The 15,426-nt window shown below is 40.5% G+C and overlaps 1 protein-coding gene across 1 annotated transcript; it reads right to left on the reverse strand.

The window, feature by feature from the left end:
• Positions 1-2,823: 2,823 nt before the first annotated feature.
• LOC141605407 (alcohol dehydrogenase) lies at positions 2,824-7,028 on the reverse strand. Its single transcript, XM_074424147.1, has 10 exons — positions 6,716-7,028; positions 5,612-5,748; positions 5,443-5,489; positions 4,783-5,108; positions 4,601-4,683; positions 4,028-4,103; positions 3,879-3,940; positions 3,683-3,778; positions 3,432-3,593; positions 2,824-3,142 (listed from the first exon to the last, which is right to left on the reverse strand). The coding sequence occupies exons 1-10, from the start codon at positions 6,750-6,752 to the stop codon at positions 3,026-3,028; spliced, it is 1,143 nt and encodes a 380-aa protein (XP_074280248.1). The 5' UTR covers positions 6,753-7,028; the 3' UTR covers positions 2,824-3,025.
• Positions 7,029-15,426: the final 8,398 nt, after the last annotated feature.

Consider the following 15,426-nt stretch of genomic DNA (forward strand, 5'->3'; position numbering starts at 1 on the left):
CGTCCTAAATTTAAGACAGATTAAGTAAATATCACTTGGTTTCTGATAATGCAAAATGTCACCACTTTTAAGCTACTTGACCCGTCTTTAGCTACAGACGGATATATCCGTCTATAGCAAGACTAGCTAATTTGGTAATTTGAATGACAAGATTTTTGGGGTCTTTAGAGCAAGTTGCATGCAAGAATTACTATACAAATATCTACTTTAATTTTAGTGAAGTCATGATGTCAAATAAGTTGCGATGCAATGAAGTCGGTGGGAGTGAGAATTGGTTTAACACTTGCGTGGTGCAATATTGTGGATCATACATGTATGGAATGAAAAATACTTCTGGTCCTTTTAAAGGATCATCCTCTTTATATATAAACACAAATTCTCATTGAAGACATGACATATCCGTCACAAGCTTGTGACGGATACCATTTTACCTCAAAATGTAACCACTTTTTCTCTCTCTGCAACACTATTTATGTGGTCCCCTTTCTCCACTAACCCATTTTGTTACCATTTTATCTCACAAAATATCCGTCACAAATGGTAACCCGTCACAAGGGAGACCAATTGATATATAAAAGCAATATATCAAATAGAATATTACTAGTTTAAATGTCAGTGTATTGCAACGAGATAATTAACTTATTTATAATGAAAAAAAAAAACATTATAATGGTTTAATGTTTACATTCTATGTCTAATGATTTGTTTACATATTATTAAAATATCTATTTCAAAAAAATAAAAGATTAATATATAGGTGGGTTAACTCTTCAATCAATCAATACTATATATTAATTCCAGAAACCAAGGGACTTCAATGTAATTAAAGAAAGTTATACAAATTAATTATACTATATAGTTTTAAATCACTAGCACCGTGTGATGGACCCGATTAAGGGATCTCAATGCAAATATTATATTGTTTGGGTTAAAATTAAATTATATAGAAGTTTGGTAATTTTCCTAAACATTTGTAAGAGACTAAAATATGGTCAATTTCCTTAAAATAAAATAATTAATTAAGATATTCAATTTCCTTAAAATAAAATAATTAATTAGGATGGTCAATTTCAAGGAGACTAAAAGAAAGAAGATACTTGGTAATTTTCCTAAATATTTATAGAATACTAGAAGAGGGTCAATTTTCTTAAAATAAAATAATTAATTAGTATAAACATGCACACTTATGGTATTAATTATTATCATCATAAAATTATATATTAAATTTAAAATCTATGCAATTTTATTAAACTTTATAGTTTATTAGATGTATAGATATGTTAATTATTTAACATACAAAAATATAATATAAGTAGGTTATAAATAATTCAAGTTAGATTCCATAATATATAATATTGTATAATTCTTTCGATTTGATTTAATGCATATATGTAATATATTTATAAATATGTAATCCTCTTAAAATTGTATGCCTCTAAGTAGTAAAAGTAATTTCGTCAGTAAAGAAAAAAATTGTAGTAACATTAGATATAGTTATATGATAGTAATCACTCATTTGAATAGTAAAAGTAATAATATTATCAGCGAGATTAGTGAAAGTGGTAGAAACATCAACGGGAGTAGTGAAATAATCAATATTAATGCGGCAATAGTGAAAGTAAAAATAGTTACGGCGGGAGTAGTAAATTATCAATATTAATGCGGTAGTAGTGAAAGTAACAATAACTGAAAGTAACAATAACTACGGCGGAAGTAGTGAAAGTAAAAATAATTACAGGCAAGTAGTGAAATGTTATTACTATTATTTCATTAATAAGAGTAAAATATTAATAACGGGAGTAGTGAATTTGTCTCAAAATTTATTTAATCGTAATTTTAGGATATGTCGTAGAAAATTATATTAATGATAAATTTATGGGTTATGCAACTTTAAGTAATTTTATTTAATGAAAAAAATTTAATGGTAGGTAAAAGTAGCCCGGGCGAAGCCGGGCACCAATACTAGTATTTATAATCATATAATCAACCCACCTTATACTAATCTTTCGATGTGAGACAATTCTACTATTTATAAGTAATATATATTCACCATTATTTTTCTGATGTGCGACAATTATAGTACTATTTATACGTAATATATTCATCAAACCTGCATTGTTTTTCAATGTGGGACAAATAACATACTCAGAACACATATTCTTGTTTGTGACGGCACATATCCGTCACTCTTGAGTGACGAATACCATTTTACCTCACAAAGTACCCACTTTTTCTCTCTCTGCAACACTATTCATGTGGTCCCCTTTCTCCACTAACCCATTTTGTTACCATTTTATCTCACAAAATATCCGTCACAAATGGTAACCCGTCACATGGGAGACCAATTGCAGTCAGAATTACACCATCTTTTTTCACTTAGTTCGACATCCAACCAGATCCCGAATACCGAATACGGACAATTGCTACTCATTATATCTAATGGTTATATTTAAATTTAATAATATGATCATATACTCTCCATTAATATTTGTACGTTGTTTTTCTTCAAAAAATTTTTTTATCATAAATGAGATACAGAAATTTCTTGTGGTACCCCTTAATTTTGTCAGATTTTCCATGTTACCCCCATTTTTAAGAATCTGCCTAAGGTACCCTTGAGGTTCCATTTTTTTGCCCATGGTACCCTCTAATGTTAAGGTTGTTAAATGGACGTTAAGTTTGATAGCGTGACAATAAAATAATTAAAAAATAATACCCATTTATTATTTTATTGATACGGATATCTTTTTCTTTTAAATGAAAATTTAATTAACTATATTATTATAATATTGGAATTCGTTGTGTGAATTAATCTTGGTTCAATTTCGATTTGGCCCGAGTTGAAAGACAGAAAAACTTGATGTTTGATTAAAATAACATACCACGCATTATCAACATATCTGAACAACCCTTATTGACTGAAATAAAACACACTTAGTAATATTTAAACCATGAGCCTCTTAGTTACTCTCTCGCGTCTCGACACTACAAGGTAACTATATCACAGAAGATGCAGCTGTTGGTTTCATGCGTCCATGCGAATGATGCACCTGATACCTTCACCCTTTGCCATCAACTCAAAGGCCTTGTTAATGTCCTTGAAGGAGATTTCATGTGTAATGAATTTGTCCAGCTCCATCTCCTGTATAAACCCATAACATAACACTATTTAGCGATTTGATGCTTTGGAAATTGGAAAGCGTCACATTGATGCATTTCAATATCAATTGATAATCAGACAATATTTGCGCTCTAGCATGGAATCACATGTCCACTCGCCACATCCTGATCTTACTCTATGTGCTATAACTGTGGCCGATACCACCACACCTTTAAACATACAAAGTGATCATAATGTGGGAATGCGACAAATGATTCTATAACATGGATCCCGATACTGGCGTTAAACATTACATGAAACAGAAGTTTACCTTGTTCATGTACTTCTCCACAACAAGCGGTATATCAGTCCGAGGTTTGTAGTTGCCAAAGAAAGTGCCCTTCAACGTCCTTTCATTCAGAAAATTCATGGGATGGGTTTTGAAGGCATCGTCTTTGTTTGGTACACCAACAAGTACAGCAACTCCCCAACCCTGCAATGAAAATCCCATAAGTATCTAGCACAAAAGTCGGCTCTAAATCGAGGATTAAGGATTCGATAAGTAGGGTTTGAGAGCCATACATCATGGACACATTCAAAAGCAGAGATCATAGCCTGGACATTTCCAGTACATTCAATACTTCGGTCAACTCCGCCATTAGTCATCTCAGCAATCACCTGAGGATAATATCAGCTCAGACAGACGAAAATAAACATGAATAATATCAGAGTATCAAATAATGGTGACGGTATTAGAAGAGAGGTATAAAGTATTAACCTCTTGCACGGGTTTGTCATGGTCTTTAGGGTTCACAAAGTCAGTCACACCAAAGTTCTTTGCTGTTAACAGGTAATAATAACTTCATTAGCTCTGCTTAGTTATATTCACGGTAAATGAAACGGTACTGGCAGCATTGGATCATTTACCTGCTTCAAACCTACTAGGAAGGAGATCAACACCAATAATCCTTGAAGCACCAGAAACTCTTGCACCTTCGCAAGCCTGAATACATAAGTAATCGTTAAGTCTAGTTTCTATTTAACACACAATTATATGTATAGATAAGCAAGGTGGAGCGCGAGGGCAGTGAAGGGCTTCCCCATCATTTTTTTTAATACAAATCCAATTTTCGATTTCCTGGAGCCAAAGACAGCATTCCTTTTTTATTCTTCTTTTTCAGTTTAGTAGTAGTCCTTAAATTTTCAACGCAATTTCTATTATGGATATTTGGAGACAACCTCCCCTAACACAGAAGTACGGTTGCATATATAGTTATATACATCCCCATGACCCCACCTTACCCCGCTTGCTCCCTTGAGGCATTGGGATATTTGTGGTGTTGTAATGAATCCTAATTTTCGCTACTCTAGATAACCCACAATGAAGAATGGCTAACTATAAAGTTTAGAATTAACCATAGATTCCCAACTCCGATTTTCAAGTCCTAGATCTGCCTATGCAGATAAAAATAAATTACTAATGGTGGGATTGATACTAACCGCGAGACCGACAGCTCCTAGCCCGAAAACAGCGACAGTATGGCCTTTCTTTGGTTTAGCAACATTCACAGTAGCACCAAAACCTGCCAGGAAAAGGGCAAAACATTTATAAACCATACACCAGAACATTAAGCTCAATAAAAAGCGTCAATAACCTATGATAGCATCAATTTGATAATCACCTGTAGAAATTCCACAGCTTAGAACACAGACTTTGTCAAGGGGTGCTTTAGGGTTGATCTTAGCAAGGGAACCAACATGAGTAACAGTGTATTCACTAAATGTAGATGTTCCGACAAAGTGGTAAATGGGTTTGCCATTGATTGAGAACCTTGATTTTCCATCATTAAGCATTACTCCTCTGTCTGTATTGATCCTCAATAAATCACACATGTTACTCTCCTCCGATTTACAGTGAGCACATTCCTTGCATTCCCCTGTGAAAACTGGCAGGACGTGATCCCCCGGCTGTAGATCAGTCACACCTTCGCCAATGCTTTCCACAATTCTAAATCACCAAATACACAAAACCATCAATTAATTTTGACCACCCCTCTGAAATCAATGCCACAACAAATGTTCAACTCAGGCCAATGTAATAACATGAGAACTGAATAAAACTACTGACTGTCATCAATTAGCGGGCATAATTTACACGAGACTACTTAGAAAGGACCATAGACCTTCATAGTTCATACTAATGATGAATGATCAATCAATTAAGCACCAAGTTTTAATCCCAAACAATCTCGACAATCAAATAAGAAACTTCTCCAAACTCAACTCAGAATTAAGAAGACCCAAATAGAAACAAAACATGCATGAAAGGGAAATTGGCATACCCTCCTGCTTCATGACCGAGAATGCGAGGAAAAACCGGTGTTTGGCCCTGGATCAGTGTTAAAAGAGCATATTAACATGACTGAAATTGCATTATATAAAACCTCAAAAGATGTACTACCTCCATTTTTAGACTGTTAAAAAATCAAATTAAATTAAAGTAAAATGTACCTTGGCCTCCCAGAAATAAACATCAGTGTGGCAAAGGGAAGTGAAGAGGATCTTAACCCGAACCTCCATCTTCTGAGGAGGAGCCACCTCCACTTCCTCCATTACTAATGGTTTTCCGGCTTCCCATGCTACTGCAGCTGCATTCATTCAAACATTCGAGTCAGAAATAACTACTGTATTTCAAAAAATTTACCCATGTCTATAGATAAATTTCTAGATATTATTTACTCACTTAATATTTTCAAATTATATTTCTACGTAATCATGTTGATTCAAACCCATAATTTTCAAAATATGTGACGAGAATTTCAAAAGTCGCGCATCACAGATGCAAACAAACATGTAACCCCATTGTTTTTGGAGTAACACATGTGCTCCAAAAAGGTCACAATGTCACAATACAAGAAAAAAGTTGTTACCAATAATTAAACGTTTAATCACATATCGGGTATGTGATGTAACCAATACAACATGCACCCAAAAAATATACACAATTACTACATCAATTATCAATAAATTCATGTGATAAAATTGTTTGCATATATTAGTTGACCCGTCTCCAGCTTGTGATGAATATGCCCCGTCTTCAATAAGAATTTGTAATTTCTTAAAACCAAGTTGTAAAATTTCATCAAACAATTTCCAGATACTAGAGCTCGTCTCACACAAATCACAAACCAAAAACATTCTTCAGAGAGTTCATAAAGTTATTAAGATACCCGCTTTTTCTGTATATCTTAAGTTTTTTTTTTGTAACCCTTTTATTCACACAAATAAACCCATTTTCTGGTTTATATTTTGCAAACTAATATTGTCCTAATCTTTTATTTACATTTTATATTTCGGGTTATAGTGATCAATATGGTCTAACATGCTACAGTATATCTTGATTCTTGATTGTAAATTACTAAATGAATAAATGATCTGTAATCTTTAAGCTTCAAATTAACAAATCCATCATATATATACAATTAATCAACAAACAAAATTCACAACATTCTAATGATGAAAAATATAATCTTGCATTAAACAAACAATATGATGAAAAATATAACATAAACCCATTAATCCTTTGATCAAATAAAAAACAACTTTCAATTGTACCTTTGCAACGAATAACTTGTCCAGCAGTATTCGACATTTTTTTTTTCTGTATTTTTTCTGCAAATATTTTTTTGTACGTCTTTCGACAAATGGAAGCTCCTATTTAAAATAACTGACTTTTTTTTTTCTTGCAAGAAAAGTTTTTTTTTCCTTTCTTTTTTTCCAAGTTTTTAATGGTGAAATAAATATCTAGAGTGTTGTATAGTAAGTGAGATATTAGAGTGATGTTTCTTTGGGGATGCTAATAGAATTGAAGTTTGATGGGTATTTATAATTTGATCTCAACTCAGCCAATTTTCCATGGTTGTATTATAAAATTCAGTTGGCAATTACGTATCGAGTTCTATTCTATATTAAATGAGTAACTGGCTTATTGGTTTTATTTAATTATTACGAGATTAGAATTACGGAAAAAAAATACTGTATTTGACAACAAGATATAATAAAACTGCTAGTCTTGTTATAGACTATAGAGGATATAGACGGATATATCTGTCTAGAGCGAAAGACGGGTCAAATAACTTGAAAGTGGTGACATTTTTTACCCCCACCACCCCACTTGTTGCTTGTCCTATTAGAAATGTGGTATTGTATTTGGTCCATCTTTAGTTATAGACGAATATGTGCCGTCTATAATGAGATTTTGTGATAATAAAATAAGTATTAATATTGTAAAAATTGTTACCGACTAAAAAGAGTCAAAAATATCAATAAAAAATACGGAGTACGAAATATATAAAACCTCTTTGTTTGTTAATAAATTAAAAAAAAACTTGACTTTATTTGAACATTTAGTCTTCCCCAAGATGGTATTATCCTTTCTAAATTTAGGATAGATTAAGTGAATACCACTTGTGTTTATGATAATGCATACTGAAAAATAATACTCGTATATATTTGTCTTATGTACACAAGAATGACAAGATGTAAGATACTTAGACCCGTCTTAAGCTTAAGCTGAATAATATCGTCTTAAATAATAGGCTTTGTTTGGTTGTCACTCTAAAAATGGGTAAATTGGAAAATTCCATGATTTGGAAAAATGAGATATTTTTGATTACGTAGATTCAATTAGAAACTCTCATGTGTCAATTCAATTTCTGTATATCAACCAAACGTGTTTTGAGCAATTCACAATTCACGTATTTTGTAAAATCATGAGAAATTAATTACCGTATGACAACAGACAACGCCTAATAAGAATTTGTGTTATGTAGAGCTCAATTAGTCAAATTAGATGTAAGAAGAATATGTAAAACGGAGGCGATAGTTAGAATTGAGAGAAACCAGTAGATGGTAATGGAATTAGTGGGGTCTAGACTCTAGAACCTGGTTTTGACTAATACTACGGTACTAGTAATTTGGTAATTTGAATGACAAGATTTTTGGGGTCTTCTAGAGCAAGTTGCATGCAAGAATTACTATACAAATACAAATCTACTTTAATTTTAGTAAAGTAATGATGTCAAATAAGTTGCGATGCAATGAAGTCGGTGGGACTGAGAATTGGTTTAACACTTGTATGGTGCAATACTGTGGATCATATATGTATGGAATGAAAAATAGCCTGTTCTTTCTGCGCTTTATTTTCACTTTTATTTGATTAATTTTAAATTTTATTGATTCGATTGATTCGATTTTTCGATTCGATTCGATTTATTTAGCTTCGATTCGATTTAGTTGATTCACTTTATTCGATTCGATTGATTCGATTCGAATCCATCCATTCATTCGATTGATTCGATTCATTCAAAATTCAATTAAGTTAAATTTCATTTCACTTTTTACTCATCTTAAATTTAATAGTTATTATTAATTTTGTTATCAATAATACTATTTTTTTTAATATTATTATTCTTTATTATTATTATTATTATTATTATATTTAATAATATTGTTAATAATAATGTTAATAATAATTTATTTATTATAATTACTATAATTATTATGAATATTATTATTAAAATGAATAATAATGTTATTAATGTTGTTGTTGTTGTTGTTGTTGTTGTTGTTGTTGTTGTTGTTGTTGTTGTTGTTGTTGTTGTTGTGAATAATAATGTTATTAATGTTAATGTTAATATTATTGATGGGGCATATTCTGCACCCGCTGACCGAGTCAACATATTGAGCAAGGTCAAAGATATCCACAGCAAGTCAACGTCTTAGACAGCCTAACCGACGCGACACTGTCGATTGGCATCACTTGTATCTCGGCTTAGGCAACTAGCCACCGGAGGCTTATCCGCGTACTCACATCCAAGACCCCTCGGCATGGAGTCAACAGGGCCCGCCGGCCTGCCATGGGTCCCTCGGCCGAGGGTAGAACAGTCTTTCCACCTGCTCTGCCACTTGGCCACTTGGCCACTACGTGACAAAAGGTGAAAGTTTATAAATACTCCTCAACCCTCATTGAGGAAAGGATCCAAAAATAATCAATTAAACATACTAATCTGGTATAAACTCCCTTATCTCTCTACAATATACTTTGCCAAGTAACACACAACTTAATCCCTTTTAAGTTTACTGACTTGAGCGTCGGAGTGAGTTCGCTCGGTACCAAGCCGAGCCCTCAGTTTGTTCATTGTTTCAGGAGAGGCCGAAAGGAAGGGTCAAGCAAAGTCATCATTCTACAAGCTTACGTGGTAACAAATCCTGCTCCGGAATTACACCCGGAATAATTGGCGCCGTCTGTGGGGAAGTATACTAGAAGCTAGTCAAATCCCTTACAAAAAAAACAAAACAAAACCCACCCAGCAAGCTAAGAAGATGTCAAAACAACAAGAAGTAGTTGTGAGTGACGAAACCGCATTCTACCAAGATGACACATTCCATAATTCTGAAATTGGGCAGTCCCCCACCGGCCGAGTAATTCAACCGGCGTACGGGATGCCAATACTACCGAAACACCGCGCCGCCGCCAAGTCACCTGTCATGGGACATGTGGTCGATGCGACCAAATTGAAGCTATTCCTGGACTCGATGGGTAATCGCGCCGATCACCCCGCCGCAACGACGGTGACGGCACACCCGCAGTGACCAGGGCCCATAAAGTGACCCCGAACAACTTGTCCGGGCGATACAAGGAGCCATGCATACTAGGACGCCGACGGAGCACGTGCTTTGCCAATGGCGACCAAAGTCCTTCTCCCACTCGCGGGAGGACAGGCGTCGCCAAGCAAACAACGAGGCCCGCCCCAAAGAAATGAAGAAAGAAGTCCGACTACCCAAAGTCAGACAACGAGAAGCCCTTCCCGCCACGGGGAGAGAAGCCGGACAAGGATTGCGAGGAGCCGATCGCCGCGTGTCATTCGACACATGGTCGACACCCCTCGGTGCCTATGTCCTCGGAGTCTCCGTGCCGACCAAACCAAGCCGCCGTCCCTATCATACAAAGGGGAAAGTGACCCAACCGACCACGCCGAGGCTTTCGAGTCTTACATGTCGGTATGGGAGCAACCTGATGAGGTATGGTGCCGAGTCTTCCCAACAACCCCGCATGGGATGGCCCGGAGTTGGTACAAGGGGTCGCCTAATGGTTCGGTATATCTTGATACGCCGACCTAAGGGATAACTTTATAGCCCAATGACGCCCGCAATGAAAGAAGGGCCGTGGAGACATCGAGATCTCCCTCACTATCCGACGGGGGAGGACGAGTCTCTACGAAGCTATGTGAAGAGGTTCGACGCAAAAGCTTAGCGGTCCGTGAGCCGAACACCGAACCGGCGGCCTTCGCACTGATGAAAGGCCTCCCGAAAGGCGAGCTCAAAAATGAGCTGATCAAGTGCGAGGTCCTCAACCTGGACTCCGCCAGAAAGATGGCGGACCAAGCCGTAAAGGTGGAGGATTACCACAAGACCACAGTGAAGCTGGGCACCAAGAAAGGAGGAGCCGCCGGGAGAATACTGACGAAGGTCGCCGTGACGATGTCGGTCACGGCTGAAAGATCTAACAGAAATGAGCTCGGCGGGCGCCGGGGGAGTTCGGGACCATACACCCAGAAGAGGTATCACGGTCTCACCCCCCCTGGTCAAATCACCGGCCGAGGTCTATGCCCCGAGCAAGAATGAAGGGCGTAAGTGGGCAAGACCCCGCAAGACGAGGGCGGAGGGCGACGCAAACCAATTTTGCGATTACCACGGCCAGCCCGGCCATAAGACCGACGACTGTTGGCATCTGAAGAACGCCATCGAGGAGCTGATCCGCAAGGGGGCCCTCAGCAAAAACGTAGCTGAGGCCCCGGAAACGAGCTCCGACGGGGCGAACAGGAAATCAGTATTCCAGAGGATGGGAGTGATCCAGGTGGTTATCGGAGGAAACGAGAACGGAGGATCGGCTAATGGGCACAAACGGCACCTAAATGAGCTTTACCAAGCCATCAACTTTGTGTCCACCACAGCAATCCCCGCTTCCACCGTCCCCGATATAACCATCGGAAGGAAAGACTACGAAGGAGTCGTAGCCCAAGACAAATGACCGACCGGTAGTCCACCGGACATATCCAACCACTTGGTCAAGAGGTGCCTAATTGATACAGCGCCTACACGAACATCATGTTCGGGGAATGCTTCCTCAATCTCGGTCGAAGATTGAGGACCCGAGCCTCTCGCACAAACCCACTATACAGCTTCTCTCGGGGCCGGCCTAGTCCCCCCGGGGTCAATCAAATCGCTGGTGATGTTTGGCCAAGCCGATGCGGCCAAGAACGTTTGGTCCGAGTTCGTGGTCATTGATGGTACGTCTGCCTACAATGTTCTAATAGGCCAGGTTACTTTGAGCGAGGCCGATGCTGTAATGTCCATCCGGGCCCTGACATTGATGTATGTCTCGGACCGGGGGGAGGCACAAAGGCTCGTCTCAAAGGACGAGAGGGACGAAATTGTCAATGTCCAAATATCTCGCGCAGGGGTGTAACATGCAATCCCTCAAAGTGGCGAAGAAATCAGAGAAGGGGAAGAGCCCATCCTTACGACAGGAGGGTGATCCGATGAGCACCAACAACGTCAGCATGGTCGAGGGGGCCGAGACCGAACAAATAGAAATTGACCCAAGACGCACCGTAACTGTCGGTGTCGGCCTGGAGCCAAAATTCAGAGCCGACCTCTTGGACCTGCTGAGAAAGAACAAAGACGTCTTCGCGTACTCAGCCGCCGAGATGCCAGGCGTGAGCCGAGAGGTGATCGTTCACAAGCTGAACATACTCTCCAACGCTCGCCTGTCAAGCAGAAGATGAGGAACTCCTCGGCCGAGAAAGATGGGGCCATCAAGGCCGAGGTAGACAAACTATTAGAGGCGGGCTTTATCATGCCTTGTACTTACCCTGAGTGGCTAGCAAATGTTGTAATGGTGAAGAAGTCATCAGGGGGGTGGAGGATGTGTGTTGATTTTACAAATCTTAATAAAGCATGCCCTAAAGATTGCTATCCCTTGCCTCGAATAGATAGCTTAATAGACGCAACGGCAGGCTACACTATGCTGAGCCTACTCGACGCCTTTTCAGGGTACCATCAGGTATTCATGGCCGAAGAAGACATGCCTAAGTGCGCATTCATCACCATACACGACACATACATGTACAAAATGATGCCGTTCGATTTGAAAAACGCTGGCGCAACTTACACTAGGCTGGTGGACAAAGTGTTTCAAGATAAAAAAGGGCGAAACATCGAGGCTTACGTCGACGATGCTATTGTAAAAAGCAAGTCGACAAATGAGCACTTGGCCGACTTGAGCGAAACATTTTGTTCACTAAGGAAATACAAGATGAAACTTAACCCAATAAAATGCAACTTCGGTGTCCGGGCAGGTAAGTTCCTCGGCGTGCTTGTCAGTGCCAGGGGAATTGATGCCAATCCAGAGAAAGTCCAGGCAATACTGGACCTACCGGAGCCGAGGAATCGAAAAGAGGTTATGATGTTGACCGGGAGGATGGCGGCTCTCGCCCGTTTCATTTTCCGGTCAGCCGACAAGAGCACCCCATTCTTCAAAGTGTTGAAGGGGAATAAAGACTTCACTGGGGGAGGAACAGAGCACGGCTTTCGTGCAACGAAAGCTCATCTTCAAACTCTCCCAACCCCGTCCAGGCCGATCTTTGGGGAGACGCTATATCTATACATAGCATTACCTCGGCCACGGTCGATCGTAATCGTCGAGAAGAAGACAAGCAAAGAACACCCAATCTACTTTGTCAGCCATACACTGCTACCCGCCGAGAGAAATTACCCACTGATTGAAAAAGCAGCCTTTGCTGTCGTCGTTGCCGCAAGGAAACTGAAACCTTACTTCGACGCGCATCCTGTGACGGTCTTAACCGACCAACCATTGGAGAAAACATTGGAAAAATTTGAACAATCCGGCAGGCTCATCAAATGGGCAGTAGAGCTATCCGGCTTCGGCATTCAATACAAGCCGAGGCCCTCGATAAAGGGGCAGGCACTTGCAGACTTCCTGGCCGAGTGCACATACCAAGAAGAATCCCAGCCCGGCGTATGGGAAGTATATACCGACGGGTCCTCTACGGCAAACAGCTCAGGAGCCGGCATCCTTATCATCAGCCCAAACGGGGACGAGTTTGAGTATGCCTTGAAATTTACCTTCTCGGCCTCAAACAACGAATCCGAATACGAGGCGGTGATAACTGGAGTCGAGCTAGCTAGAGCTGCCGGGGCGGAACACATTGTGTTGAAGACAGACTCACTATTGGTGACTAACCAAATCAGAGGAGAGTATGAGGCTCGAGACGACGGGATGGTAAGATACCTGGAAAGGGTAAAAGCTGACACCGCTAAATTAAAATCTTTCCAAATCCAATGCATCCCCAGGTCCGAGAACAACCGAGCCGACGCTCTCTCAAAACTTGCCAGTTCAAGCATCAAGAATGTCAGCCGGACCGTGCTGGTGGATATCAGGAATGCTAAAAGCATCACTGAGACCGTCGGCATGGTGGGCGATATCGAAGCCGAGACGACGTGGATGACTCCGATAATGAAATACAAACTAACAATAGAGTTACCGGAGGACCGCAGTCTCTCCCAGAAGATAAGAAGGATCGCCGCAAGGTACTTGGTGTTCGAAGGAGAACTATACAGAAGGTCCGTAATAAGACCACTTTTGAAATGTGTCGGCCCAGCCGACGCGGAGCTCATACTGACAGAGATTCACGAAGGCATCTGTGGACATCACATGGGGGCAATAACGCTAGCCCACAAAGCTCTCCGAGCCGGCTACTTCTGGCCCACCATGCTTGAGGATTCCAGAGTTAAGACCAAGAAGTGCAAGAATTGTCAGATGCATGCTCCGGTGATACACGCACCTTCCCGAGACCTGCAACCAGTACTTAGCCCCCTACCATTTGCACAATGGGGGATGGATTTATTAGGGCCATTTCCGACGGCCTCCGGAGGAAGGAAGTACCTGATCGTCGCCGTTGACTACTTCACCAAATGGGCCGAAGCTGTCGCGGTACCTGCCAAGACCACGGCGGCCGTGAGAAAGGTAATCTGGGAAAACATCATAACTCGTTTTGGGTTACCCCAAGTCATGGTATTTGACCATGGCCGAGAGTTTTGGAGTGACATGGTGATGAACTGGCTAGAAGAACTCGGTATCAAGTTTGCATACTCCTCCGTCTGCCACCCTCAAAGCAACGGGCAGGCGGAGGCAGCTAATAAAACAATCCTAAACGGGCTGAAAAAGTAGGTTGAAGATCTAAAGGGAAGGTGGGCTGATGAACTACCCGACGTCCTTGTGGTCCCTTAGAACCACGGAGAAAGAAGCAACGGGATACAGTCCATTCCACCTTGTCTATGGGTCTGAAGCCGTCCTACCAATTGAAGCATCGGTGCCAACATTCAGAACGCAAACCTTTAACCCAGTCGAAAATGAGGAAGGCCTGAAAGCCTCCCTAGACCTGGTCGAAGAAAGTCGAGACACGGCACGGCTCAACTTAGCCGTTTACCAAAACAGAATGAGAAGAGCCTACAACCGAAGGGTCCACAAAAGGGACTTAAGAGTAGGAGATCTAGTCCTGAGAAAGTCGGCCGCCACCAACAAAGGAAACATCCATGGCAAAATGACGGCCAACTGGGAAGGACCCTACAAAGTGGTTGAAGAAATGAGGCCGGGTACATACCGGCTGACAGACATGGAGGATGTGCCTCTAATGAGCCACTGGAACACCGACAACCTTAGAAAATACTTCATATAGCGGCGGAGGTGTCCGAGACCGTTGTGGGCACCCCAACACATGATTATATCTAATGAAAAGTGTTCCAAGTTTTCCATCAAAATGAAGAATCCCCCTCCATAGTCCTACCAAAGTAGACGCCGCGGCCAAAGCCAGGCAGTCACTCCCGAAGTACAAAAGCGTATAAGCACTGTTGAGACGCAAAACTGACTGCCCCGGCCAATCCGGGGGTGGGAGAGAAAGCGATCAATATGTCTATAGATACGAAAAGCAGTCAAAACGTAAACTCGGTTGCCTCGGCCAAAGCCGGGAGTGACAAGGGAAACGCGACTTGCCCACAGCAGTTGGTACTCGCCACAACGACCAACATGCTTAGGAACGTATAAGTACGGTTGAGAAACGCAAATCGGACGCCTCGGCCAGACCGAGAGTGAAAGAGGAAGCGATCAACACGTCTACAGATACGAACGTTGTCGCGCCGTAACCCCGATTGCCTCGGCCAGACCGAGAGTGACGGGGACACAA

This window comes from Silene latifolia, chromosome 10 (genome assembly GCF_048544455.1).
Source record: "Silene latifolia isolate original U9 population chromosome 10, ASM4854445v1, whole genome shotgun sequence".
Taxonomy (NCBI): Eukaryota; Viridiplantae; Streptophyta; class Magnoliopsida; order Caryophyllales; family Caryophyllaceae; genus Silene; species Silene latifolia.